This window comes from Pocillopora damicornis, chromosome 1, assembly GCF_964200805.1.
Source record: "Pocillopora damicornis chromosome 1, jaPocDami1.2, whole genome shotgun sequence".
In the NCBI taxonomy this organism is placed as follows: domain Eukaryota; kingdom Metazoa; phylum Cnidaria; class Anthozoa; order Scleractinia; family Pocilloporidae; genus Pocillopora; species Pocillopora damicornis.
Window position 1 is genome coordinate 32,331,514 of NC_142670.1, and position 27,113 is coordinate 32,358,626.

The window sequence follows — 27,113 nt, forward strand, 5'->3', positions numbered from 1 at the left end:
CAGGTAATTTAGTGTTAACAACTGGATTGAAAACGTAAACTAGCCACCGTAAAGGGTAAAAAAGCTGACGTTTCGAGCGTTAGCCCTTCGTCAGAGCGATGACGAAGGGCTACCGCTCGAAACGTCAGCTTTTTTACCCTTTACGGTGGCTAATTTTTTTTTTTTTAACCCAGTTGTTAACACTAAATTACCTAATATTTTGCGATATTCCACCATGTCTTTGAGGTTGCTGGTAAACTTGCCTCTGCTTTGCCTCATTTGCTTTGTGTTCAGGTCTCTTCATATAATAGGTGACGAATGAACATAAAGTGAATGGAGAAGTAGGCTGAAGCTATTGAAATATCAGACAGAGGCCTTTAGGAGTGTCTTTCCTGGACTTTATTTGGTCTTAATAACGGATTACTTGCATAGTGTTTAATACAAAGCTAATCGTTGCTATTCTACAAGAGGAAAAAATGGAAAATTTCATATCGTGGAACTGTGCTAAAGAAAGTTATGTTTTTATATTAAATCTAACATTCCAGAGATTAAATATTGCCTGTGATTAACTTGGTCAAAAAGTTGTTGACAACTTGCGTTTACCTTTTAAAACTCAACAGACTTGTCTTCAACTCATCACAGCTCTGAATAATTGTATTTTTGTTTTCTTACGTTGAATCATTTGTGACCATTGCGACTGGTTTAAGCCATTTGATTTTTCCTTACGAGTGTCTGGAAACTGGTTCAATGCTTTTAAACTAGGGCATAATAGCTACGTCAAATTTGTGCGTCATTTTCGTGGGCTATCAGGTTTTGATCCTCTTCCCTATTTGTTATTTTCTTTCTTCAATAATTAATTAACGAGTTTATCGCCCCTCTGTCGTCGACTGACCTGCGCCAAAATGTAATTTCTGACGGTTGAGTGACTAGGAACGAATTAGTCAGAAATTACTATTCTGATGGCACGATTGAGAGGTTTTAGTATTCTCAGGGGAGAGTTTTGAGTATTTAATGTTTTAGCGGGGAATATTAATCATTCTAGCTCAGTCAGTCTTTCTGTTTGCTGTTGTCAATTTAGTTAAATTTTTTCTATGGAGTTATGGGTTTGTTTGTACCTCTTCCCCGAGGTTCCGTGCCACTGCATTAGATGGGGAATACGTTTCCACATATTTTTTGGCCACATCTAAAGAGTGGTTTTTTGGTGGTTTTTCGTATCTGGCGTGGTACACTTAATTTTTCAAGCTTTTCAAGTTAGACTTGCTAGCGTATTCTATGTTGTAATAAGTATATGTAATAAGTATATGTTACGACACATTGTTGTTATCGGATGACTGACAGACCATTCCTCAATAAACTATTTCACATTGAATGTTTCGTGATAGTGTAGTCAGAATATAAAGTGTAACGATGGTAAACAGTTATCGCGGAAGAGGAAAAATCAAGCAAACAAAAGCAAAAACCAAAACACACAAGAAAACAAAAACAAAAAACAAAACGCAAACAAACAATAACCCTTAAAACTATAGGTTTTAGACCTTGACCAAGGCTCTCATTTGAATAACGATTCTAATTATATAAAACAGATATCTGTTTGCCTACAATTTATTGATCCATCACATGTTAAAAGCCTTATACACATGTACCTACGGAGCGACTTATAAATCCTCGTACTACTCGAAGTATGTTTGCTTCATATTCTGTCTGTACCACAGCAGCGTGAGTCACAACCAGGTGAGTGAAAAAGTTTGTAGATGAAGTAGGATCCACAGTTTTTTACAGAAATCTTTGCAATATGACGGCAACCGGTAAGACGATCACTAAAGCAGACCCTCCTGGAAACTTCACCATCTTCTACTGGAGGATGAGCACCATCTAACCAGCCCGACCAGTCTGTACCACATCTGAATGCTGGCACACGTGTTGTTGGCATTTTTGTTCCTGCAGCTCCCACAAAACGATACCACCCCTCAGGGAGTTGGTAGTCACACAACTCTGAACCGAGAGGTGTACTGTAACTTATCTTTCTATCGGCTTCACTCAGGTTTTTATAATCATAGCAAGACTCGGCTGTAAAGTGAAATGACAATTGCAGAAAGACTTGGGTTATTAAAATCCATGGTTCAAGATTTTTTCTTATGTCTTAAGATTCTGGCAGCTTGCCAAGAAAGCGGTGAAACTTGTACTTAAGAAGAAAAATGACTATACATTTATTAAGGGGTCAAGTAGATTACGTGTAGGATATCATCACTCCAAGAGGCTAAAACAGTGATATTGGAGATCCAAATGAATTCAACAGGATCCCAATATGAGCTGCTCTTTTCTTAGATATCGCATCAAAGGACAGCTCCAGGCAGACTTAAGGTAAAACCAGTATCGTTTACATACGACAAACGTAATAATAAGGCCGACAGTGGCAACCTTAGCAGCTTCAGGTTAGATTTGGGCAGGTGTTTTCTAAATATCACAGCAAAAAAATTAAATTCGCCTTTGCAGTTTTGACCATTTCCATTAAATCTAGGGTGGCATTCACAAACATAGGATCCGTTGGTGTTTGTGCAGGTAGCATTCACGTGACAAGAGTGATTTCATTTACATTCGTCAATATTTGAGAAACCGCATATAAATTTGCACTTTATCATGTTTGTCACTTTAAAATGGGCGGACTTTCAGTCCTGTAATTACTTCGATAATTATAAACAATAAAATATTTTCCTCTTTTTTGTGCTTCACGAATTTAAATATTTTAAACGTATATTTCATCACTAATAATATACATGAAAAAATTACTCAGTTCTGATTGGTTAAAATAAATGCAGTTTTCAAGTAACTCAGTGCAGAAAAGGGGTTAATTCAGTGCAAAGAAGTAACAAACAAGACATTCTGATTAGTCAACAATCAAAGAAACTCAAAGATAGCCAATCGAGTGCGAGCCTTGGATGTCGCATCATTTGGATACGCTGAAATTTTGCAAGCGAAACAACGAAAACACTGTAAAACACCTTACTCGAGCGATTCTACGCCGAAATTAAAAACAAACATGGTTAAACCTCGAAACGACGATTCCATTTCATCGAAAGTGATTCAGACCTAGACTGAACAATTCCTTGAAGTGTTTAGCTGAACTTTGAATTTTTTTGCGCCTTAAAGATGTGAAAATATCATTGTATATTATTGTTTTGATCGCATGCGGTTGTTTGGCTCAAAGTCACTTGAAGGGTTTGAATAAATTATTTTTGCACTTGATGCGCGCGCTTTGCTTCTGCATAGTTATAAGATGCTATTTCGTATTTTTTCATGTATATTATAAATGCATAATCAAATTATTTTTCTCGCGCAATTTGAAATTAATAAGCACTTGTTAATTTATCAAAGACCACAAATTGCACTCGCCCTACGGCCTCTTGCAATTTTGTTGTTCTTTAAAAAAATTTACTCGTGGTTATTTATTCTAAATTGCACTCGAAATCATGTGATTACTTATGCAATTATTTCAATTTATCGAGCTGACGGCTCTGAAACAATGGGCTTGTTCCAACAGCTCCCACAAAACGATACCATCCTACCAAATGCGTTAAAGACATTTTTGATCCTCAGTTCCCACACAACGATGCCAGTCCAGAGGAATTCGGTAATGACACAATTATTTCCCAGGAGTGTGTAATTACTCTCTGCCTCTTAAAGGTTTTCTTTAGTTTCATGAAAGGGTCAGATAAGGTCAGAGAAAAATACACCATCCCTTCATGACTTGACCTAACCATTTCTTTCAGATTTTTTTCCTTTTCTCTCTCTTTTTTTTTTGTCTTTTTTTACATTACGTTTACGCTTACGTTTCGAACGTTCCCTTTGAAGCCAATTTACGTTATAACCCAGTCGATTATACTAAACGACCCTGTTATACTCTCCCACCGACGCAGCACCGCGGTTCTGTTGAACATTACCCACTACATTCATCGAGCTTCCTCTCAGTTCATTGGAAAGATAACCCACGCGGTATATTGTGAGGACAGTATATTATACCGCGGTTAAGTTAAAACCGTTTATTCACGTCCGTTACACACTTACTCTTAACGAAAAAGAACTCTCAGAATAAATTAAGTACACGCTCTAGATATAAATGCAAATCCGTAGGTCCCGTGTAAGTATATTACATCACTAGCATTCATTTCCATACGTGGGCATCACTATACACTATAAACACGAGATAAGTTTGTAAGTCCGAGCTGGAGGCGATTGATTTACTTTTTATTTTTCGAATGGTTTCTCAACATCTGAAAAAGGTTTACTACGCAGGTAAACCGATGGGAAGTGCAGTTCGTTAATCTAATAACATAAACTTCAATTTTCCATGGGCTTATCGGTGTAATCAACGATTGTTCTTTGACCAATCAGGGCGCACGTGGTCTCTTGATTATTTTATAAAACTTGATGATAACAATTTTCAACTTTTTCTCTCAAATATATCTTAAGCGTCAACAGAAACGTAGTGCCATAGAAAATCACTTACATATCCATCCTGTGCACAGGGTTCAGAGCCAAACGAGCGATTTTATTTTCATGCTTCTGTCAATCATTGCAATAAGGTTAATTTTAAAGCAGAACAACGTATTAGTCGCCAAAATTGTTCGTTTAAAAATCAGGAACATTATCGGAGAGGTTCTTAACCTGAGAAACGGCTGCTTAAATCAAAAGGAGTTATAAGCAATAAATTATCTAATTGTCTTGCAACGCGGCTGAATGGTGCAGCGCTGTAGTTGAACGTTTCATGCAGGACTATCCTAAATATTGTACAAGTAGCGAATATATTAGATTCACCTGTGCGGTTTCGTCCATTTCCAGTATATCCAGCGTGACATTGACATACATGTGATCCAAGGGTGTTCACGCATGTAGCATTCACGTGACAAGAGCGATTTCCTTTGCACTCGTCAATATCTGTAAAATCATGTACATAAAAAAGTTGTAATCGGGAAAAAGTTGCCGAGCATAACTTAAGAAACCTTAGTCTTGTTGTCTTGTGGTTCTAGACGCAAACACTTAACAATACCCCTCAGCAGATTTTTTTCGGTTCCCCCAAGTTCAAATCCGTCGTTCTGTCATGTAAGCCTATCCACCAAGTCTCCCTTTGCCAGAGGAGATTTTTTACCATGCACTGAATGTTTACTTAACCAACTAACTCTCATTAATGACCAAGAAAGAATTTCTCCTTAACAAATCATTACAGTATCAAACAGACAAATGACGAGAATAAGGAAAAATATCAGCTTGGGGATTATCAGTTGATTTAATACCAAATTCTTAGAACTAATATCATAAGGATTGTATGGCAGACAGTAAGGAGAACTACTGATGAGATCGTAGGAGTGAAAGGGTCAATACAAGGTATGCTGGTAAAACAAGTCTCGCAAATAAATAGTGCTTTTCTTTCTGATGGAAATGGTTTCAAAAGAAATACATCAGGTACCTGTGCAGTCGCTTCCATTTCCAGTATATCCGGGGTGACAAGTACAAACATAAGATCCTTTGGTGTTCATGCATGTAGCATTCACGTGACAAGATTGATTTCCTTTACACTCGTCAATATCTGAAAAACCATGGATACATTGTTGTTCTGTCCTGTAAGCCCATCCATCAATTCTCCCTTTGCCAGTTGATATATATTTTTTTGACACTAAATGTTTATTTAATACAATTATGTCATTATCAACATAGTCTTCAGGCCTCAGTACACTCATCTCTTTTTTCATACAAGGTACGCTGGCAAAACAAGTCTTGCAACGATGATAGTGCTTTTCTCTCTGATGAAAATGGTTACAAAAGAAACGCATCAAATACCTGTGCAGTCGCGTCCATTTCCAGTATATTCGGGTGACAAGTACAAACGTACAATCCTTTGGTGTTCGTGCAGATAGCATTCACGTGACAAGAGTGATTTCCTTTACACTCATCAATATCTGAAAACCATCGATACATTTTTGCACCTTATCGTTTTCTGGGACTTATAGTCGTTCAATTCCTTTGATCATCATAAATTTTAAAACAAATGTTTCTCTTTTAGGGCTCCATAAATTAGATATTGCGAAATTATATTTCAGCACAAATAGTTTAATTTATCAACCTGAATGCTCTGAAACAAGCCAGGTGTAGACCAAGGTTACTCTATGCCTTAACATGCATGGTCAACGCTGCTTAAAATCGTGAGAATATTTACAAAAATTGGTTTTATTGAGAAATATTAATAAGGTCATCAAAATTACCTGAGCATGAGTGTCCATCGCCGGTGTATCCCACTTTACTTGTGCATTTGTAAGAACCATACGTGTTGGTGTAGTTTGCATTCACATCGCAGTTACTGATGTTAAAATTACATTCATCCATATCTAGAATGTGGATAGAGAAGCATTAACTAAGTTAGAGCAACTTGAGAGAGACATCCTCGCTAGAACTGATCCAAACCAAATAGTAGGGTAATGGTATCAATAATAGTATAATTTATAATAATCTCATGTTACTGATAACTCATGCAAACTTATAGGACCTACCTTCGTGAACCATATCACAGTATATCAGTTTTGCCTTTCCTTCACAAGTTGGATCTAGCCAATACTTGCCGCTTATGATGTGTTTACCTTCACTTGCCTTTATTTCGTGACAAGACAACGCCGGTAATTCAGGGATAGAGCCTAAGGGAGCTGAAGTAAAGATATGTTGTATGTTCACCTCCTATTCTTAGTTCTTTTAGGACGGAGAAGATTTTAAGAAATAGAAATCACATAGATGGAAATACCTTTGATTTCTCACCTCTGCCGTTCAATCGCCGGATGTAAAACCACGCGGGTGCTGAAAGGAAATTCTCTGGTCTCGCCTCCTTGGTGCGGTTATTTAGTTCACATATTTGGTAATTTCTATTGTAGTTATAGCTTTGGCATGTAATCTCTTGTCCACATTTGACACCGCAAAGATGAGGAGCCGCCAGTGACCATCTTTTGAAAACAGAACGCTTGACAGCCATTCCTTGTACATTTACTTCGGTCCTACATTGATCATTAGCTGTGACAAACTCCATGGTAAATGTGAAAAGGACGAATCTTAAATGGCGGAACAGCCACCACATACTTCTTTCCTTGTGCTTAATCTGAAAATATTTAGGATATGACGCCACAGGTAAATGTTGAATTCCCGCCTAGTTACAGCTTACTTTGAAAACTATCTATCTACCAGGTAAATAAAAATAAAAATTATAATACATGTCATGGACTGACTAATGGCCCTCCCGAAATCTCGCGAGAACACTCCATAGCAGCTTGACAGGAGTAAACAAGATTCCATTTTTCGAGAACGATATAAAAACTTGAGTGCAGAGAGCTATAATTAGAATTGAAGTTCAAGATCAGGCCAAGTAAATTTAGCCAAATTTGCTTGGCCAGAAATACAAACAAACTTAGAAAATTCCAGAAAAAAAATCAATCACCTACTACTCAGCTTGTCACTAACAATTAGGCAATTATGAAGTTCATTTAAGTTAATGAAACTGCAAATGTGACAGGTTCTTTTTTGTCATCTAACGTGTTCAAGTTCTTTTTATCCTTACGTCACATAAATTTATGATGTAGGTTGCTCCCAAATTATATCACTTGAGAATTTCTCGTGCTTCTACCAACCCCTTCGTCACCACAAGTGCATGTATAGTTTGTTTTAAAATGAGGACATGACAGGTCGTAAAAATAAATAAATGGCAGTGGAAGACGATGCGCAAAATTTCAGCACGTGGTTTTATTATCATTAGGCTTTGTTCAGCAACAGTTCCAACTGATTCCATTTATGAAAAAAAATGTGTTAACGTGCAAAGTTAACCGCCCAGTGCGTTGACACATTTTATCAGTAACTCTTCGTTCACCAGCGTTAATTAAAGATGAGTTTTTCTCAGAGCATTTTATGTAAAGTAAGGTATCCGTTACTATTCTTAGCCCCTACAGATATCAATAATTTATCCCTTTGTTCTTTTATGAAGAACATCCCCCTCCCTACCTTTCCCCCCTGTGGGTATTAAATTAATGTACATTCCCTTAGCACTAACAAAGGCAGAAACTAAATGAGACACATTTTTATTGCAAGTTTTTTTTTTTTATTACTATTTACCTAATAATAACTGGCTATTGAATTCTAACTTTACTTGTGAAAACTAGTTGCAATCTAATCAAGAAAGATGAACGATATTAAGTTTGTCCATTTGTTACTGAATCGTTGTGATGTAAAGTTAAAACGAGTTTTGATTGACAGTCCTGTTTTTACTTCACTGGGTTCTGGTTTCATGCATTTGCCAAAACATTTCTTTGTTGTTGTTGTCATTTTTCCCTGGTTATTGATATTAAGTCCACTAAGAAAATGGTAAAAGCTTCTCTTTTGCGATTGCGATCAAGTGAATTTGAAGAGTCTTTTACATAACCTTTCATCAGATGAGTGGTACCGAGAATCTACTCTGGCCCTTGGACTACACTGCCCTAAAAAGTCCGTGTAAGTTAAATGTATTTACAAAGAGATTTTGTAATTTTTACACAGTTTTTTTTAAATGATAAGATCACATACTCGATGTCCTTCTATTTATACCATTCAAGAAGCTGAGTCACAAAGTGACCCAGCTCATATCACTTTCCTTTGAAAAGAGCACCAACGATTTTTGGATAGTTTGATACGTTGTTAATAAACTCGCCTTATTTTGCCTCATTTGATTTATGTTCAGGTCTCTTCTTGTAAATTAGAGACAAATGAACATCAAATGATTCAAAGACTAGTCTTAGAAAAGAAGTGGCTCTTGCGGGTTTTTTCCTGCGCTCATTATTTTTCATAGGATTCTTGAAACATTTTTGCAGGATAAAACAAGGAAAATTTCATAGTGAGAAACTGTCATTTCGATTTCAAATCGAACATTTCTGTGAAATATTGTTGGTAATGTGTTTGAAAGGTGTACAAAGTTGTTTACAATACCTAACAACTTACTTATACTACTCTAAGTCTTATTTTTAGGACATCGCAGCTTCGAATATTTTTCTTTTTGCATGTTTCTGTTGTAGGAAAACAATAACCTTAGAAAAACAGGTCAACTTTTAAAACCACATGCAATTATTAAACGTAATCGTACACATGCATGTTGCACTCGCCCTAATGGCTTATCCAATTTGGTTAACCTTTGAAAGTTTACTCGTGCTGATTTCTCCCAAATTGTACTCGAACCGCGTGATCACCTACACACATACACACCTACACAGATTACTGAAAAATTATTTTAACGAATTTCATCTTGAATGAATGAAGTGCCTGCGCGCTTAATTAAATAAGCTGCATGGGTACAATTTGAAGCCATTGCGTAAAGAGCTTTAGCTTAGATTCACAATCAGTCTTAAATGTAAAAGATTAATTTCGAATGAATCCTGGTCGATTCAGACATATTTGACACACGGTTACGACAGGCTGAACCATTGAATTTTGCATACTGTGTGTCTGAGAATTGGTTAAACGTTTCAGAATACTGAGTCACAATTATTACGTTAACTTTGTGTAATTTAATAGGACATCAGATTTTGACTGTCTTTACTTTTTTTTGTTTCCACGCCGATATCGTAAGATAGCGCCTGCTTATATTCCGCCAACCTACGCTAACATGACTACGGTTTACAATTAGAGCTAAAGAAAGATTTTAAAAAATAATCTAAAAAAAAAAATTCACAACTAAAAGGCTCGAAACCATCAGCTTGAGATTTTGTGTCGTGCAGATTTTACTTGAGGACTACCTTGAAGATCCTTCAACTCTCTTCGATGGCGGAGGCTCTCTGATGAGAATTATTATTCTAATGAAATAAATACCTGTTTGCCACCAAAGCTCAAATCTGCTGATAACGTTCACGATGGAGAAGAAAGGTTAATTATGTCAGAAAAAACCTTATACACATGTACCTACGGAGCGATTTATGAGTCTTCTTACTACGCAAAGTATATTTGCTTCACATTTAGTCTGTACCACAGTAGCGTGAGAAACAACTAGTAGAGAGAAGTTTGTAGATGAAGTAGGATCCACAGTTTTTTACTGAAATCCTTACTGAGTATTTGCAACCAGTAGAGCGATCACTAAAGCAGACCTTTCTGCGAATTTCACCATCTTCCAGTGTAGGATGAGCACCATCCAACCAGCCTGACCAGTCTGTACCACACCTGTATGCTGGCACAGGCGCCGTTGGCATTTTTGATCCAGCATCTCCCACAAAACGATACCATCCCGTAAGGTAGCGGTCACAGAACGCTGGTCCAGATAGCGGAGTTTTCTGTTCTTTGTTTCGATTGGCGTCACTCAGGTTTGAGTAATGATAGCAAGGATCGACTGCGAAATGAAATGAAAATTGCAAAAGGACTTAGGTTTCTAAAATTGATGTTTGAAGGTCTTTTCTGACGTCTTTAGTTCTGGCAGCTTGCCAATCAGTGGTGAAACTTGTACTGAACTAGAAAAATGACCATGCATTAAATAAGGGGTCAAGTAGAACACGCGCAGGATATCATCACTCGAAGAGGCTAAAATGGAGATCCAAATGCATTCAGCCTGATAATAATAATAATAATAATAATAATAATAATAATAATAACTTTATTTAAGTGTCAGTGTATTTAGCACTGCTGTGCTAATTGGGGACACTATAAATAAGGAAACAAATATCGTAAATGAACAGAAACTCGTTAAAAACCCCAACTGGTAGGAGGCAGACCAGTTGGCTATTTACAAAGCGTGCAGGAGTTGAATTCGGGGCCACCGAAGACAAATCCATCCAGTGGCAGGGAGGAGGACTTGAACCCGGGACCTCCGGCTTACAAGTCCAGCGCCCTAACCACTAGGCCACGCTCGCCTCCTAAAATCCGAATCCGAATTTTAGCTCCTTCTTTCTCAGACAGCGTATTAAAGGACAGCTCTAAGCAGACTTAAAGTACAACCAGTATCGTTTACATATGACGAACCAATGATGTGTCTTCAGGTTAGATTTGAGCAAGAATATTATTAATATTATAGCAAAGAGATTAAATTCACTTGTGCAGTTTCGACTATTTCCATTAAGGGTGGCATTCACAAACATAGGATCCGTCGGTATTCTTGCGGGTAGCATTCACGTGACAAGAGTGATTTCGTTTACATTCGTCAATATCTAAGAAACCATTTATATATCTGCACTTGACCATGTTTGTCACCTTAAAATGGGCGGGCTTTTAGTTGTGTAATCACTTTAATAATTATATGAAATAAAACTCTGCTCTTTTTTTGTGTTTGTTTCACGAATTAGATATTTGAAACATATTTCATTGCGAATATTATAATTTCTAAACCAGAAGGCTCTGAAACAACTGGCTTGTTCCTGACTAACCCCCCCCCCCCCCTCCAAAAAAGGAAATTCCGCGGGGAGTAAGTTGCCACAAAACGTTGGATCAAATTTTGGTGTAACTTAACTGCTCTTTCTATTAGCGTCAATCAGGTTTTGAAGAATTCGGGTTAGGAGAATTTGGGTTAGCCAATGATGATGCACAAAGGAACTAAAATGAAATGATAGTATCATAAAGAATTACGTTTCCTCCTGCTTTAATCGCCCATCAAAGCCCGAGTTGTTTGTACTTCAACTGGATGCTGCCAAATGCGTTTAAGACATTTTTGATCCTCAGTTTTGATCCTCAGCTCCCATACAACGATGCCAGCCCAGAAGTATTCGCTAGTACCCAATTAATTTCTAGGAGAGTGTAATAACTCTCTGCTTACTAACATCATCCAATTATTTGTAATCATAACGCGAATTGGCTTGCATAAGTCAAATAGGTTTGATTGATCATAACTGCTCTCATTATAAGAGAATATTGGAAGGTTAGAGATTATTAAAAAGTTTTTAAGTGCCACGGAGAGTATCGTGTCTGCATCATGTTAAAGTTTGTGTAAGGTTTTGAAATCATTTAAAACATAATCAGTTGGTAATTTAGTGTTAACAACTGAGTTGAAAACGTAGAGTAGCTTTTTTACTCTTTACGGTGGCCAATTTACGCTTTCAACTTGGTTGGTAACACTGAATTACCTGCTATACTCTCCCACCGACGCAGCACTACAGTTTCTTTAGAAACTTACCCCCTATAATCAAAAGCTGATTCGTTCTTGTGCTCAAGGGAGCGTAAAAGTATGCCTCCCAGATGTGAATGTCGGATGAAAGTAAACTCTAAGAAATTTACTACTACATTCAACGTGGGAAACAAAATAAAAATTTCATCGCCTTCAAAAACCAAACTAGCCTTGATAATCAAAACCATCTCCAGTAAGCGTGAGATTGCAAGAACAATTGTACGAGCCCTGGGTACTAGTGCACGGTGCATTCGGATGGCATTTATTCATTTTAAAGGGATGGGCCTCGCTACATTCGTCAATGTACAATACACAGTAAAAAAATTGTTGATAGTACTTAATTACCCTATTATACTCTCCCGCCGACGCAGCACCACAGCTTCTTTAGAACCTTACCCTCTTTATTCATCGCTCTTTCTATCAGTTTACTGTCGAGATAAGCCACGCGGGATGTTGTGAGGACATGACATAAGTTTGTAATTACGAGCTGGAGGCGTTAAATTTCCTTTTTTTTTTTTTTTTTTTTCGAATGTTTTCCAACATCTGGAGACGTTTACTACGCTGGTAATCCGATAGAAAGTGCTATCTGTTACTTTAGTAATTTAAACTTTAATTTTCCATGGGTTTATCGGTGCAGTCAACGATTGTTTTTTGGCCAGTTAGGGCGCCCGTAGTATCTTGACTATTTTATAGAACTTGATGATAATGATTTTCAACTTTTTTCTCTCAAATATATCTTAAGCGTCAGCGAAAACGTAGCACGATCGAAAATCACTCACATATCCATCCTGTGCACAAGGTTCAGAGCCAAACGAGCGATTTTATTTTCATGCTTCTGTCAATCATTATGATAAGGTTAATTTTAGTGGAGAATAACAATACACAAGTCACCAAGATTGTTCATTTAAAAATCAGGGACGTTACCTAGGAGGTTCTTAACATGAGGAACGGCTGCCTTAATCATAACGAGTTACATATGAGTAATAAATTATCTGATTGTCTTGCAACACGGCTGAATGGTGCGGCGCTGTAGTCAAACGTGTCATGCAGGACTATTCTAAATATTGTAAGGAAGACATTAAATTCACCTTTGCAGTTTTGTCCATTTCCAGTATATCCAGGCTGACATTCACATGTATGTGATCCAAGGGTGTTATTGCACTTAGCATTCACGTGACAGGAGTGATTTCCTTTACACTCGTCAATATCTGAGAAACCGTAAATACATTTTGCACTTTATTTTTGTCACCTGACGATTTATAATTACTTTCATCATTTCAAATAATAAGTAAAAGCTTTCACTTTTTCGTCTTTAATGAACTAGATTTTTGAAACGTGCAACCTAGATATTATATTCTCTTCTCCAATGTTATTTTTTAGTCTCCTAACATGATGGCTCTGGAAAAAACCGGATGTAGATCATGGCAACTCTTTGTATAAACATGTATGGGTAATGCTGCTTAAAAAAACAAAACTTAGCTCTAGTAGGACAGTAGTTCCTGCTTAAATTGCGTTGTGTAATGCTAAGGGTCCACTGATATAGCATACAAGCTTGACTCACTCGATTGAAGATAGCTCAAATGTAACTCTCGTGTTTTTTAGGCGAAAAATAATTAAATATTGTACCTCGGCACGTCTGTAACTATTTTACCTGAGCACAAGCGTCCATCCCCAGTAAAACCGTCTTTGCAGGTGCAATTATAAAACCCAACAGTATTGGAGCAGTTTGCATTTTCGTCACAAACTTCATTGCTGCCTTTACATTCATCGATGTCTATTTGAAAATTAATCGAAGAAATCACTGAGACAAGGTGAAAACATTTCACAAAAGGCCAGGGCAAAGGTAGACCAAACGTTGTGTAAATTATATTCTTTGTATACTGACTTACCTTCCAAAATCATGTCGCAGTAAATCAAATTTGAACTCTCGACATTAGTTGGATCCAACCAGTAGTTTTTACTAATGCTCTCTTTACCTTCACTTAATTTTATCTCTTGGCACGATAACGCTGGTAATTTAGGAATAGATCCTAAGGGGGTTAATATATAGACATGACTTCATTAATGGTTTAAGGGTAATAGAAGTTGCAAAACAGATTACATCTGAAAATATGTTTGTCCGGGCAAGATAAACATGGAATAACAATAATTAAGAGCTGAGAAGTTTACCTGATATCAGTGTATGTATGGAAGGCGAATTTTGCTATAAGACACTGGCCCTATTTAATATCAAAGCAATCGGACACCAGCTCTCGGAAAGTAGCGAGGTCTTACTAGGAACTCACTAAGAAAGATTTGTATGTAAAATAGAAAAATAAAATAAAACCGGATACATACTTCTACCACTAATGCGTCCCATGTAAAAGCTTAAATCATCTGGCTGAAAATTCATTTAATGTCTGAATTTTCTCAAACAATTTGTTCGTAGTGAAAGAGCGAGCGAAGTTTTAATTTCAGTTCGACAATAAATATACGCTCTCGGTGAGTCTTTCAAAGTCCGTTCAATTTGGACATTTGGACCATAAATTGCACAACAGAAACTAAAGGAATTTATTGAGAAAAGGCCGCGTTAAATCCCCTTGTGTCTCGTTGGAGTGTGGAGGAAAGACCAGATTTACATACGCCGTTGCAGCAAACAAACGAGCAAACTCTCACAACTTCAAAATAAAAAATTTGAATTTACTCACAATTACTTTCCTGGCCGTTTACTTAATGAACAGAGGTAAATCTTCGTACATGAATGAATCGTCGATGAGAGTGAATAATACTTTCTGTTATATCATTGATTGTTTTTGAAGAAAACATTGTCGCGACAGTCCTTGCCAAACTAGTTCCGTTGTTTTTCAAATCTTCTTGCGCTTTTTTTTTCTTACGCGCTCTCTAATTGACAGGTGTCAGATTGTGACAGATACTTGTAAAAATAATGTTTCAAACTTTGTTTGGAAGCCTTTTAAATCACCTTTATTTACGCAAGTGAAAATGTTTCAGAACAACATCTCTCCTTAATTTGTATCACCTTTACTTTAACTACCATTTACTCGCTCAGAAATTGTTCAGTTTATGGAAGATCTTGCCGTATTTATTGCCCTAAATCATTCGGGTTCTTTCAGAATGTGTTTCGTTAAGTTTAGAAAAAAAATGTTATTTACCGGCTAAGGGTCGGTCCGTATGGTGAAACCCTGAGACCTCGGCCAGCATTTTCAAGACCTCGGTCACAGTTTTTAACCATACGGACCGACCCTTAGCCGGCAAATAAAATATATGTATCGCGATATTATTCAATCCCCAAGCACACCATTTCGATCTCCTGCTGCTTCAAGGTAGCGTTGTAGCGCTCTTTTGTATTACCAAGCCAAGAAAAAAGCTAGAAGCTGTAAGTAGACTTAACACACGTAAACAAAACTGAAAAGGATAATATGTCTAAATTTCAAGACCAGAACACGATGTCAATTTCACAATAAACCGTGCGCATGGTAAAAAGTCAATCGACTCATTTTACTTCGTATTTCATGGTTGTTCAAACAAAACTTACACTTGCCTTGAATCAACATCATCCACTTCAATTATGATAAAGCAGCGGCAAAAAAAAGCCGTGATCTCTCTTCGTAAACTTTTCTTTGGACCTCGAAACAGCCTTTCGCCATACATTTGTTTCTAGAGAGTTGTAATGTTTGCCCCGTGGCGTTCCCAGAAATCTTTGCGAAAACACAAGGATCCGATTGCTGGCAACTCATTCATCGGTTTGCATAAGTCAAATAAGGATCATAGCTGCTATTATTATTATTGTTATTATTAGGGAATCTTTAAAGGCTTGGGATTCCTTAAGGTTTTTTAGTTCCACGGAGAGTTTCATGTCTGCATCATGTAAAAGTTCGTGTAAGGTTGCTAAATCATTTAAACCATAATCAAAAAATGATTCGTTTTTGTAGACAAGGTAGCATAAAATTATACTTCCTCGATGTGAATTTCGGAGGAAAGTCAACTCGTAGGAATTTACTGCTACTTTCAACGCGGGAAACAAAATAAAAATTTCATCGACTTCATGAAAAACCGCTGCTTATATTACGAGTTATGAGTGAAAGCGGCTGAATGGTGCGGCGCTGGAGTCAATTATGTCATGAATATTTCGGAAAGAAATTAAATTCGCCTGTGCAGTTTTGTTCATTTCCAGCATATCCAGGGTGACATTCATATACATGTGATCCAAGGGTATTCATGCACGTAGCATTCACGTAATATGAATGATTTCCTCTACACTCGTTAATAGAGTGGTTTAGCAAGAGGAAGGAAAGGTCATTTCAGAACGGCGCGCGCAGCAAAAATGCCGATAAAAAAATGGGTGGAGAACACCGTCGCGTTGTGTTGAAAAGTGACTTAGCAGTCGTTTCAACGAACCGTCCACGTTATATTTGTTCTTGAATATCCTAACCTTGGCTCTTTCGGATCATTATCAGCCTTGAATTTTCGGTTTCATAGACCACTTGAAGGGCAACGAAATTATCCTCTTTGAGAGTGTAACGACAAGCACAAACCGAGGATAGTTTACTACAAGTGAGTTGTTAATACGAATCCACATGAGCGATTAAACTTTGAAACTATTTCATTTCAGTTAAGTCTCGAGTCTGCAGATTCATCTATCAAATTTTGAAGCCCACTAAATATTTTTTTTTCTATGATTTGTATCGCTGTCATTTCGTTTCGTGCTTCTAGATTTCAGCACTACTCGGTTTTCTTCATAATTTTGTAAAGTATAATTTGGAATTGAAAACGTCGCCTTTTTTTCCCTTGTTTACTGAATATTCTTCTCAATCATGACACTACACCTCTTTTAAGCAGGATTTAATGCTATGGATCCACAGATATAGCATGCAAGCTATTATTGGTCTGTTATTCACTCACTCGATTCTAGATAGCAATTGCTTAAATGTACCTACAGTGTTTTTAGGCGAAAAAGAATTAAACATTGTAACTCTCATGTCTATAAATACTTTAAGGCTTTGAGACTAAAACAGTGATATTGGAGATCCAGATAAACTCATCAGGATCCGAATTTGAGCTCCTTTTTCAGACAACGCATTAAAGGACAGCTCAAGGCAGACTTAGGGCACAGCCGGTATCATTTACATATGAAAAACTAATAATATGGCCACCTCAGCAGCTTCAGGTTCATTAGATTCGAGCAGGAATATTCTAAATATTATAGCAAAGATATTAAATTCACCTGTGCAGTTTTGACCATTTCCATTAAATCCAGGGTGGCATTCACAAAAATAGGATCCGTTGGTGTTCGTGCAGGCAGCATTCACGTGACAAGAGTGATTTCCTTTACATTCGTCAATATCTGAGAAACCAGATATATATTTGCACTTCATCATGTTTGTCACTTTAAAAATGAGCGGACTCTCAGTCGAGTGATTACTTTGATAATCATACATAACAAAACAATTTTTTCTCTTTTTGTGTTCCACGAATTAGATATTTGAAACGTATACTTTATCACGAGTATTTCAGTTTTTCAAGCTATCGGCTCTGAAACAACTGGCTTGTTCCTGCTGCTCCCACAAAACGTACCATCCCTTGGGGGATAGGTCGTCACAAAACACTGGACCAAATTACGGTGTAGCGTAACTACTCTTAATATTGGCATCACCCAGGTTTTGAGAGTGTGTAATTTCTCTCTGCCTCCTAAAGGTTTCCTTTCGTTTCCTTGTAACGAAGAAATTAAATTTACCTGTGCAGTTTTGTCCATTTCCAGTATACCCAGCATGACATTGACATACATGTGATCCAAGGGTGTTCAGACCAGATTTTTTCTCGGTTCCCCCAAGTTCAAATCTGTTCCTATCTATCAAGTCTCCCTTTACCAGTGGATATTTTTTACCTTACACTGGATGTTTACTTAACCAGCTAACTCCCTTTAATGACCAAGAAAGAAATTCTCCTTACCAAATCATTACAATATCAAACAGACAAGTGACAAGAATAAGGAAAAATATCAGCTTGGGGATTATCAATTGATTCAATATCAAATTCTTATAACTAACATCATTAGAATTGTGTGGCAGACAGTAAGGAGAATTACTAATAAGATCTTAGGAGTGAAAGGGTCAATACAAGGTATGCTGGTAAAAAAAGTCTCGCAAATATGATAGTGCTTTTCTTTCTGATGGAAATGGTTTCAAAAGAAATGCATCAAGTACCTGTGCAGTCGCTTCCATTTCCAGTATATCCGGGGTGACACGTACAAACATACGATCCTTTGGTGTTCATGCATGTGGCATTCACGTGACAAGAGTGATTTCCTTTACACTCGTTAATATCTGTAAAATGATAAACATTAAAGAAAAAGAATAAATTTAAAAAAATGCAATTGGGAAGAAGTTGTCGAGCACAAGCTTAATAACCTTAGTCTAGTTCTCTTGGGTCATAGACGCAAGCACTTCACTTTAGCGCTCACTAGATTTTTTCTTGGCTCCCCGCGAGTTTAAATCCGTTGTTCTGTCCTGTAAGCCCATCCATCAAGTCTCCCTTTACCAGTTGAGATTTTTTTACTACTGAATGATTATTTAATACAATTGTGTCATTATCAACATTGTCTTCAGGCCTCATCTCATCTCTTTTTTTATACAAGGTATGCTGGTAAAGCAAGTCTTGAAACGATTATAGTGCTTTTCTTTCTAATGGAAATGGTTACAAAAGAAACGCATAAATACCTGTGCAGTCGTGTCCATTTCCAGTATATCCGGGGTGACAAGTACAAACGTACAATCCTTTGGTGTTCGTGCAGATAGCATTCACGTGACAAGAGTGATTTCCTTTACACTCGTCAATATCTGAAAAACCATCGATACATTTCTGCATCTTATCGTTTTTTTCTTATCACTTAACTTATGGTCGTCTCATTCCTTTGATCATCACAAATTATAAAACAAATGTTTCTCTTTTAGGGCTACATGAATTATATATTGCGAAATTATGTTTCAGCACAAATAATTTAATTTATCAATCTGAATGCTCTGAAACAAGCCAGGGGTAGACCAAGGTTTCTCTGTGCCTATATATGCATGGGTGACACTGCTTAAAATCGTGAGAATATTTACAAAAATTGGTTTTATTGGAAATATTTATAAGGTCATCTTCAAAATTACCTGAACATGAGTGTCCATCGCCGGTGTATCCCACTTTACATATGCATTTGTAAGAACCATACGTGTTGGTACAGTTTGCATTCACATCGCAGTTACTGATGTTATATTTACATTCATCCATATCTAGAATGTGGCAAGAGAAGCAGTAACTAAGTTAGAGCAACTTGAGAAAGACATCCTCGATAGAACTGATCCAAACCAAATATTTGGGTGATGGTATCAATAATAGTATAATTTTATAATAATCTCATGTTACTGATAACTCGTAACAAAATAAAGTACCTCATGCAAACTTATAAGACCTACCTTCGTGAACCATATCACAGTAAATCAGTTTTGCCTTTCCTTTACAAGTTGGATTCAGCCAATACTTGCCGCTTATGATGTGTTTACCTTCACTTGCCTTTATTTCGTGACAAGACAACGCCGGTAATTCAGGGATAGAGCCTAATGGAGCTGCAATAAAGATACGTTTTACGTTTACTTCCTATTCTTAGTTCTTCCAGGATGGAGAAGATTTATAGAAATAGAAATCACATAGATGGAAAAAGCTTTGATTTCTCACCTCTGCCGTTCAATCGCCGGATGTAAAACCACGCGGGTGCTGAAAGGAAATTATCTGGTCTCGCCTTCTTGGTGCGGTTATTTAGTTCACATATTTGGTATTTTCTATTGTAGTTATAGCTTTGGCATGTAATCTCTTGTCCACATTTGACATCACAAAGATGAGGAGCCGCCACTGACCACCTTTTGAAAACAGAACGCTTGAGAGCCATTCCTTGTATATTTACTTCGGTCCTACATTGATCATTAGCTGTGACAAACTCCATGGCAGATGCGAAAATGACAAATCTTAAATGGCGGAACAGCCACCACATACTTTTTTCCTTGTGCTGAATCTGAAAATATTGAGGATAAGCCGCAACAGGTAAATGTTGAATTCCCGCCAAGTTACATCTTACTTTGAAAACTATCTATCTATCTATCAGATGAATAATAATACATGTCATGGATTAATTAATGGCCCGCCCGAAAATTCGCGAGAACACTCCATAGTAGCTTGACAGGAGTAAACAAGATTCCATTATTCGAGAACGACATAAAAACTTGAGTGCAGAGATAAAGCTATAATTTGCATTTAAGTTCAGGATCAGGCCAAGTAAATTTAGCCAAATTTACTTGTCCGGAAATGCAAACAAACTTGCGAAATTCCAGAAAAATTTTAATCACTTACTACTCAACTTGTCACTAACAATTTAGCGTCTGTGAGGTTCATTTAAATTAATGACGCTGCAAATGTGACAGGTTTTTTTTTGTCATCTAACTTGTTAAGTTCTTTTTATCCTTACGTTGCTTAATTTTATGATGTAGGTTGCTCCCAAATTATACTACTAAAGAATTTCTCGCGTTTCTTCCAACCCATTCGTCACCTCAAGTCCACGTATAGCTGTTTTAAAATGAGGGACATGACTGGTCCTAAAAGCTATTCATGATCATCATTTGATTACAAAACTTTTATACTAATAAAGACTCACCATCATTTTTTCTGGGTTGCTTGTTTTTTTTTTTTTGGTCTGTTTTTTATTTTTACGCTTACTATTATTAACATCTTTTAGGTTTCTTATCTTAATATCACTGTGCTTGCAATTTTTTCGTCAGCTGTACAAAACATTGACGCACAACTTTTGCGCTAAAGATTCAGTTTTAACGAAATGATTTGACCCCTTTTCCATGTCAGTTTATGCGAGAAGATGTGAAGTCGAACTTATGCATTGTGAATCTATCGATTGAAATGAGGATTTTTTAACTAAAAAAGGCCAGTTGAACGGCGGCAAACCTTTGGTCTCGATTTTATTTTTAACTCTTTACATGATTTCTGTATCATTTACACGAATATCTAAGTTGTTCTTTAGAGGTAAAAAAATTGTCTTGTCAATAATTTGTTTTTACATTTTTAGTTTCTTTTTCTATACGGTTCCATTCGAGAAAGCAAATATCATAAAGTTGGAATCTTATTTATGAACGCAGTATATGTTTTCTTTCCCTGATGGATGTAGTCTCATTCCTTTAACAGTTTAATGTTTACACGACTTTCTAATTTGTTCTTCAGCGGTGAAAAATTGTCTTGTCGTAGGGTGTGTTGGTAAAAGATGAGTGTTCACTCCTTTGAAGTCCTCAATAAAATATTTTGCTTCATATGTTTGAGCTCAGAATGTGAAAATACACGGAAGAGCACGCTCGATTATACTGTTGTATTAGCGTAGAAACAACATTTTTTCTCATCGTAATAATAACAGAGAATTTTACTTACCCTGAAAAGGAATAACCTATGATAAACACGCAAATTCCTTAGAGCTCCCGCACTCACCAAAGTCAGAGTGACTTGATTATCAGCTCTCAGAAATTTTCAAGCCTGAAAGATATATATTGCACCTCTGCTCAAAAACGAATGCCCTCAAACATTTCAGACTGATGTGTTGACACACTTAAGAAAAGTCCCTATGGTTCCATGACCAAAAATTGCGAATTTTAAATATTGATGCCCTAAGGACATTTGTTTTTAATCAGTTTATAGAATGGAAATTATCCGAACCTCCTCATGAGGTCTCTATTATAGGAAAGACGCTCTGTGGACGCAAATTACAACCGACTGAGGACAGCTGTACGGCTTGAAGATAATTAAGTCCTGAAGATTCCATTTCTCAAAGCAGAAAAGAAGTACTATCGTTCAAGCAATTTGAACTTTATTATCTAACTATTAATTCCCAAAAAATATATTTTGACTGAACTTTGTTATCAACAATTGAGCGAAAAGAAGTATTGAGTCATTATCCAAAGTGAATCTCATGTTCCGTTCTTGCCGAAACCTATTTGAAAGCTATCAATTGGTTTTTTTTTTAACGTAGGTACTAGTTTTAAAGACTACTCCAACCTTCTGAACATACATGATAAAGCAATTTCTCGCATCAAATCTAGCGCAATTTTTTTTTAAATTTGATCTCTTCGAAGGCGCCGCAAACCTTAAAACCTCTGAGTAAATAAGAATTCGACTATCATCGTCTTAAAACAAACACACAGGTCTTCCCAAGGTGATATTTTTTAGGGAGCATGCTTGAAGCTCCTGTATTGAAAAAAATGTCCCTATGGATTTATCGTAGTCTTTTAATGTTCTATGTGATAAATTTTGGCCATATTTTGTAACTGTGAGATTTTTGGAAAGCGATATCTTCACCGCCACATCGAATTCGTTTGGACAATTTTTTTCTTTTATTCTTTTCTCAAAAGGAAGAATTTGTATTTTCCAAATAGTTTAAATAAAGTTTTTCATTCTTGGAGTGTTAACTAAAAACTGGCTTACCTGTTAAGGTGCAACACCTTTCCTGTAAGAAATTAAAAACATTTCTAAAAGTATGCTGTCATAAGCATTTGTTGTCTTATGTTTTTTTAATTGCAGTCACAGCAGTCAACAGAAAAACTTTTATCAATAACTCATTTCTTTCTCCTGTCTGGTCCATGAGAATACATGTCTGTTTTTTTTTCTTTTTTTTTTCTTCTCAAAAGGAAGAATTTGTATATTCCAAATAGCTTAAATAAAGATTTTCATTCTTGGAGTGTTAACTAAAAACTGGCTTACCTGTTTAGGTGCAACATCTTTCCTGTAAGAAATTAGAAACATTTCTAAAAGGATGCTGTCACAAGCATTTGTTGTCTTATGTTTTTTTAATTGCAGTCACAGCAGTCAATAGGAAAAATTTTATCAATAACTCATTTCTTACTCCTGTCTGGTCCATGAGAACACATGTCTGTTTTTTTTCTTTTATTCTTTTCTCAAAAGGAAGAATTTGTATTTTCCAAATAGTTTAAATAAAGATTTTCATTCTTGGAGTGTTAACTAAAAACTGGCTTACCTGTTTAGGTGCAACACCTTTCCTGTAAGAAATTAAAAACATTTCTAAAAGGATGCTGTCACAAGCATTTGTTGTCTTATAATTTTAATTGCAGTCACAGCAGTCAATAGAAAAACTTTTATCAATAACTCATTTCTTACTCCTGTCTGGTCCATGAGAATACATGTCTGTTTTTTTTTCTTTTTTTTTCTTCTCAAAAGGAAGAATTTGTATATTCCAAATAGTTTAAATAAAGATTTTCATTCTTGGAGTGTTAACTAAAAACTGGCTTACCTGTTTAGGTGCAACACCTTTCCTGTAAGAAATTAATAACATTCCAAAAAGGATGCTGTCATAAGCATTTGTTGTCTTATAATTTTAATTGCAGTCACAGCAGTCAATAGAAAAACTTTTATCAATAACTCATTTCTTACTCCTGTCTGGTCCATGAGATTATATGTCTGTTTTTTTTCGGGCTTGGAACGGTTTAGAATTTATTTGCAAATAAATAGACGATTTAATTCATACACATCGAACCTCTACACTTTTATTTAATTCAGTTATACTTTATTTTCGTATCATCATTATGTTATAAACTATTTCGTGGACACGAGTCATCAAGTGTAAACAATTACATAAACTTAAACAAAAAGGGACGTGTTAATGAAAACGTTAAAATTTAACGGGAGAAAAGGCCTGTCCTGTATTGTTGAAATATGAATAAAGAGAGAACACCTGCACGTCTTTAAATGAATTCCGTGTTACATAAGTTTGAAAAGAACAAAGAAATGCTTGTTTTTTCGGCATCATTCAAAATCGAAGAAGAAGGAGATTAAAACTAGCTATTCAATTTAAAAAGCATGGTGTTTTCAATATTTTTATATTTTAACTGTATTTGTAGACACAGTAGACAATTCCAGTCGCATTTACGCGAAGTTCTCGCGATTAATCATACTTGATTTCTTATCGTGATGGCTTGAAATATATTTTCAAATATCATAACACACAGCAAGAATCTTGCGGTTGTAACCAGCAATAATTCTCTAAAACAAAGAAAACCCTTCATTTTTTCACAACAATGATAGCTGGAATCGACCTCACCCCAAAGGAATAATGAAAAAATTAAGACGAAGCAAGAAAGGATGTTATCTCTTGCACGCAATTTTCTTTATAACTCCTTGTCCTCAGCAACGTCACGAGAATCGATTATCATTTCTTATGGGCTATTAAGCTAAGACATGTCGAACTTCTGCTCAAAGCAGATGCTCATAAATAGTTCAGCATAATATGCTGACATATCATAGTATGTTACTTTGCAACTTGTTTACGAAATGCAGAGGCCGAGGCTGAGACTTGCATAACTTATACAGAGTTTGTTCTATTTGATATTTGCAAAGCTTTGAAAAACATTGCACAGTTAAAATATTGATGCAGTGAGTTCATTATAAATTACGTCATTTTTTTTGATCGGGTGAAAATAGTACACGATTACTACAGAGTTATAAATAGAAGTTTACACTACTGTTAAAAAGACTCCTTAGTCAATATTTGTCGGTATGGGTTCTGTCACAACCACAGATTTCTTTTAGATTTGGTCTTACACACTTACACTTTTACACACTTTATTTTTCTTTTTCTTACAAAATAATTTAGATTATGTTGACCCGCAGATAGCAAATTTGCTATTCGAGGCGGGTCAATCATCAACAAGCATTATTTACAATATATAAAGATAATTAAAAACTAAATAGTTAGATATTGTTAAATTATAAAAAGAAGCATAACTGGCAAATACATCAATAGTTGTTCAATAAAGTATAGAAGCAAATAAATTAGTACTGAAAGCAATCGGATCAATTTGTTTGAGCTATGAAGCCACACATGAACTCAATAAATTGACCACGCTCCCAATGTGTGGCTTCATAGCTCAGTTGGTAGAGCATCGCACCGGTATCGCGGAGGTCACGGGTTCGAATCCCGTTGAAGCCCTGATTTTTTCAGGCTTCTTCTTTCCAATTGCTTAAATTGAAAAATTTACTGCGATGATCACATTTCACTTTTTACCTCAGCTTTGCAATCATCCCTATTCTTTTACTTATTTTTACGATAACAGAGTCAACATGGTTTTTCCATGACAAATTTTGATCAATTAAAACGCCTAGATATTTGATACAACTTTTTTGCTCTAAACTAACTCTTCGGTTTGTCTCACAATCTAAAATACCTATTTGTGGAGAAAAATGCATTTTTTTCTGACGAGGACGAAAAATTAAGAAATTTGATTTTTTTGTATTCAATGTCAACCTATTTGTAATTAACCAGTCATGTACGTTATTCAACTCTACATTAGCCGTTTGCTCGATCGCCTTAAGATTCTTATCAGCATAAAGTATATTAGTATCATCCGCAAAGAGATAAAATTTTAGTTTATCAGAACAAAGGTGAATGTCATTTATGTAAAGTAAAAATAGAAGAGGTCCAAGGACTGATCCCTGGGGAACACCACAGGGGGAGATAAGTTTTGTTGATAAGTGCTCTCCAATCTGAATTGTTTGTGTTCTATTTTTTAAATATGATTGAAACCAGTCATTTATCAATCCACGGAAACCGTAAAAGTTCAATTTATCGAGTAATTGTTCATGATTGACCGTATCAAATGCTTTTTTCAGGTCAATGAAGACACCGCATGAGAAGTACCGTTTATCCATATTACGTAGTATATCTTCGACAATATCAAGTACTGCATGCTCTGTGAAATGTGACTTGCGAAAGCCATACTGTGAGGAGTACAATAGGTTGTTTTTGTCAATAAATTCCTTCATCCGGTAGTACAAAAGTTTTTCAAAAATCCTATTAAAATTAGACAAAAGAGACATTGGTCGATAGTTTGAAGGGTCGGTCTCGTCGTCACTTTTATATATTGGCGTTATTTTAGAAATCTTAAGTTTTGAAGGATAGACACCAAGGATAACAGATAAATTGAAAATATGAGAAAGAACTGGAGATATGATATTGCAAGAAGATTCAAGCAGTTGTGTAGGGCAGGAGTATAAGCCACAGGATTTACTATTTGGTAGGGATAATATTTCCTGTTTAACTTCTTCTGGTGTAATGGGTTTGAAAAAGAAGGAAGAATCAGGTGATTTCAATTTACCAAGATAACTCATATAGTTATCTTTCTTTGGCAATTTACTTGCTAGTAAATTACCAGCATTTGCAAAATGCTCATTTAGAATATTTGGTAATCTGGAAGGATTTTGTGTTATTTGATTGTTATTGCTTGGGTCTTTCAGATTCGTTAACACTCTGCTTTTTGTCCTTTGGTTATTTATTAATTCATTTATTACTTTCCACGTCTTTTTCATATTATTTGTATTTTTCTCAAAGAAATCATAGTAATAACGTTTTTTACTCAAACGAATAAGGTTTGTAATTTTATTTCTATAATATTTATATTTGCTGTGTATTCCATTAACATATAGCTTGTTCTTTATTTTTATTGATGTCCTTATTCCTTTTGTTATCCACGGTTTTGCAAGTTGTTTAATTTTACGTTTGGATAAAATTTTAACAGGCGCATGGTTATTCACGACTGAATTTAATTTTCTGTAGAAAGATGAGAATAGTTCATCAATAATATTTGTTTTTGAGGCAATAATAGCATCCCAGTCGATCGCGGACAAATCATTATTAAATTCCTCAGAGGAGAATTGAAAGAAGTCGCGTTTTTTAATTGATTTCTTGACAGGTTTGTCTCGCTTAGATTTCAAAATACAAAATTGAGAAAAATGATCAGAGACATCGGTAATAATGTTTCCACTAATTAGAACTTGATCAGGATTATTAACGAAAATATTATCAATAAGAGAGGCTGAGTTATTATGTACGCGTGTTGGTTTGTCAATAGCTGGAACAAGATAAAAACTCTGTAGGGCCAGTAGGAAATCCTGACTATATGAAGATGATTCC

General features: G+C 36.0%; 2 protein-coding genes across 2 annotated transcripts in view; both read right to left on the reverse strand.

Annotated features, from left to right (window-relative positions):
- The window catches only part of LOC149053356 (uromodulin-like), a 272,818-nt gene that overhangs the window by 82,213 nt on the left and 163,492 nt on the right, over positions 1–27,113 (reverse strand). The window lies entirely within an intron of this gene.
- LOC149053361 (uncharacterized) lies at positions 9,981–21,855 on the reverse strand. The gene is made up of 10 exons (XM_089189864.1): positions 21,569–21,855; positions 19,823–20,156; positions 19,564–19,713; positions 19,258–19,380; positions 18,823–18,942; positions 18,310–18,429; positions 17,331–17,450; positions 13,761–13,883; positions 13,198–13,317; positions 9,981–10,348 (listed from the first exon to the last, which is right to left on the reverse strand). The coding sequence occupies exons 2-10, from the start codon at positions 20,133–20,135 to the stop codon at positions 9,981–9,983; spliced, it is 1,557 nt and encodes a 518-aa protein (XP_089045990.1). The 5' UTR covers positions 20,136–20,156; positions 21,569–21,855.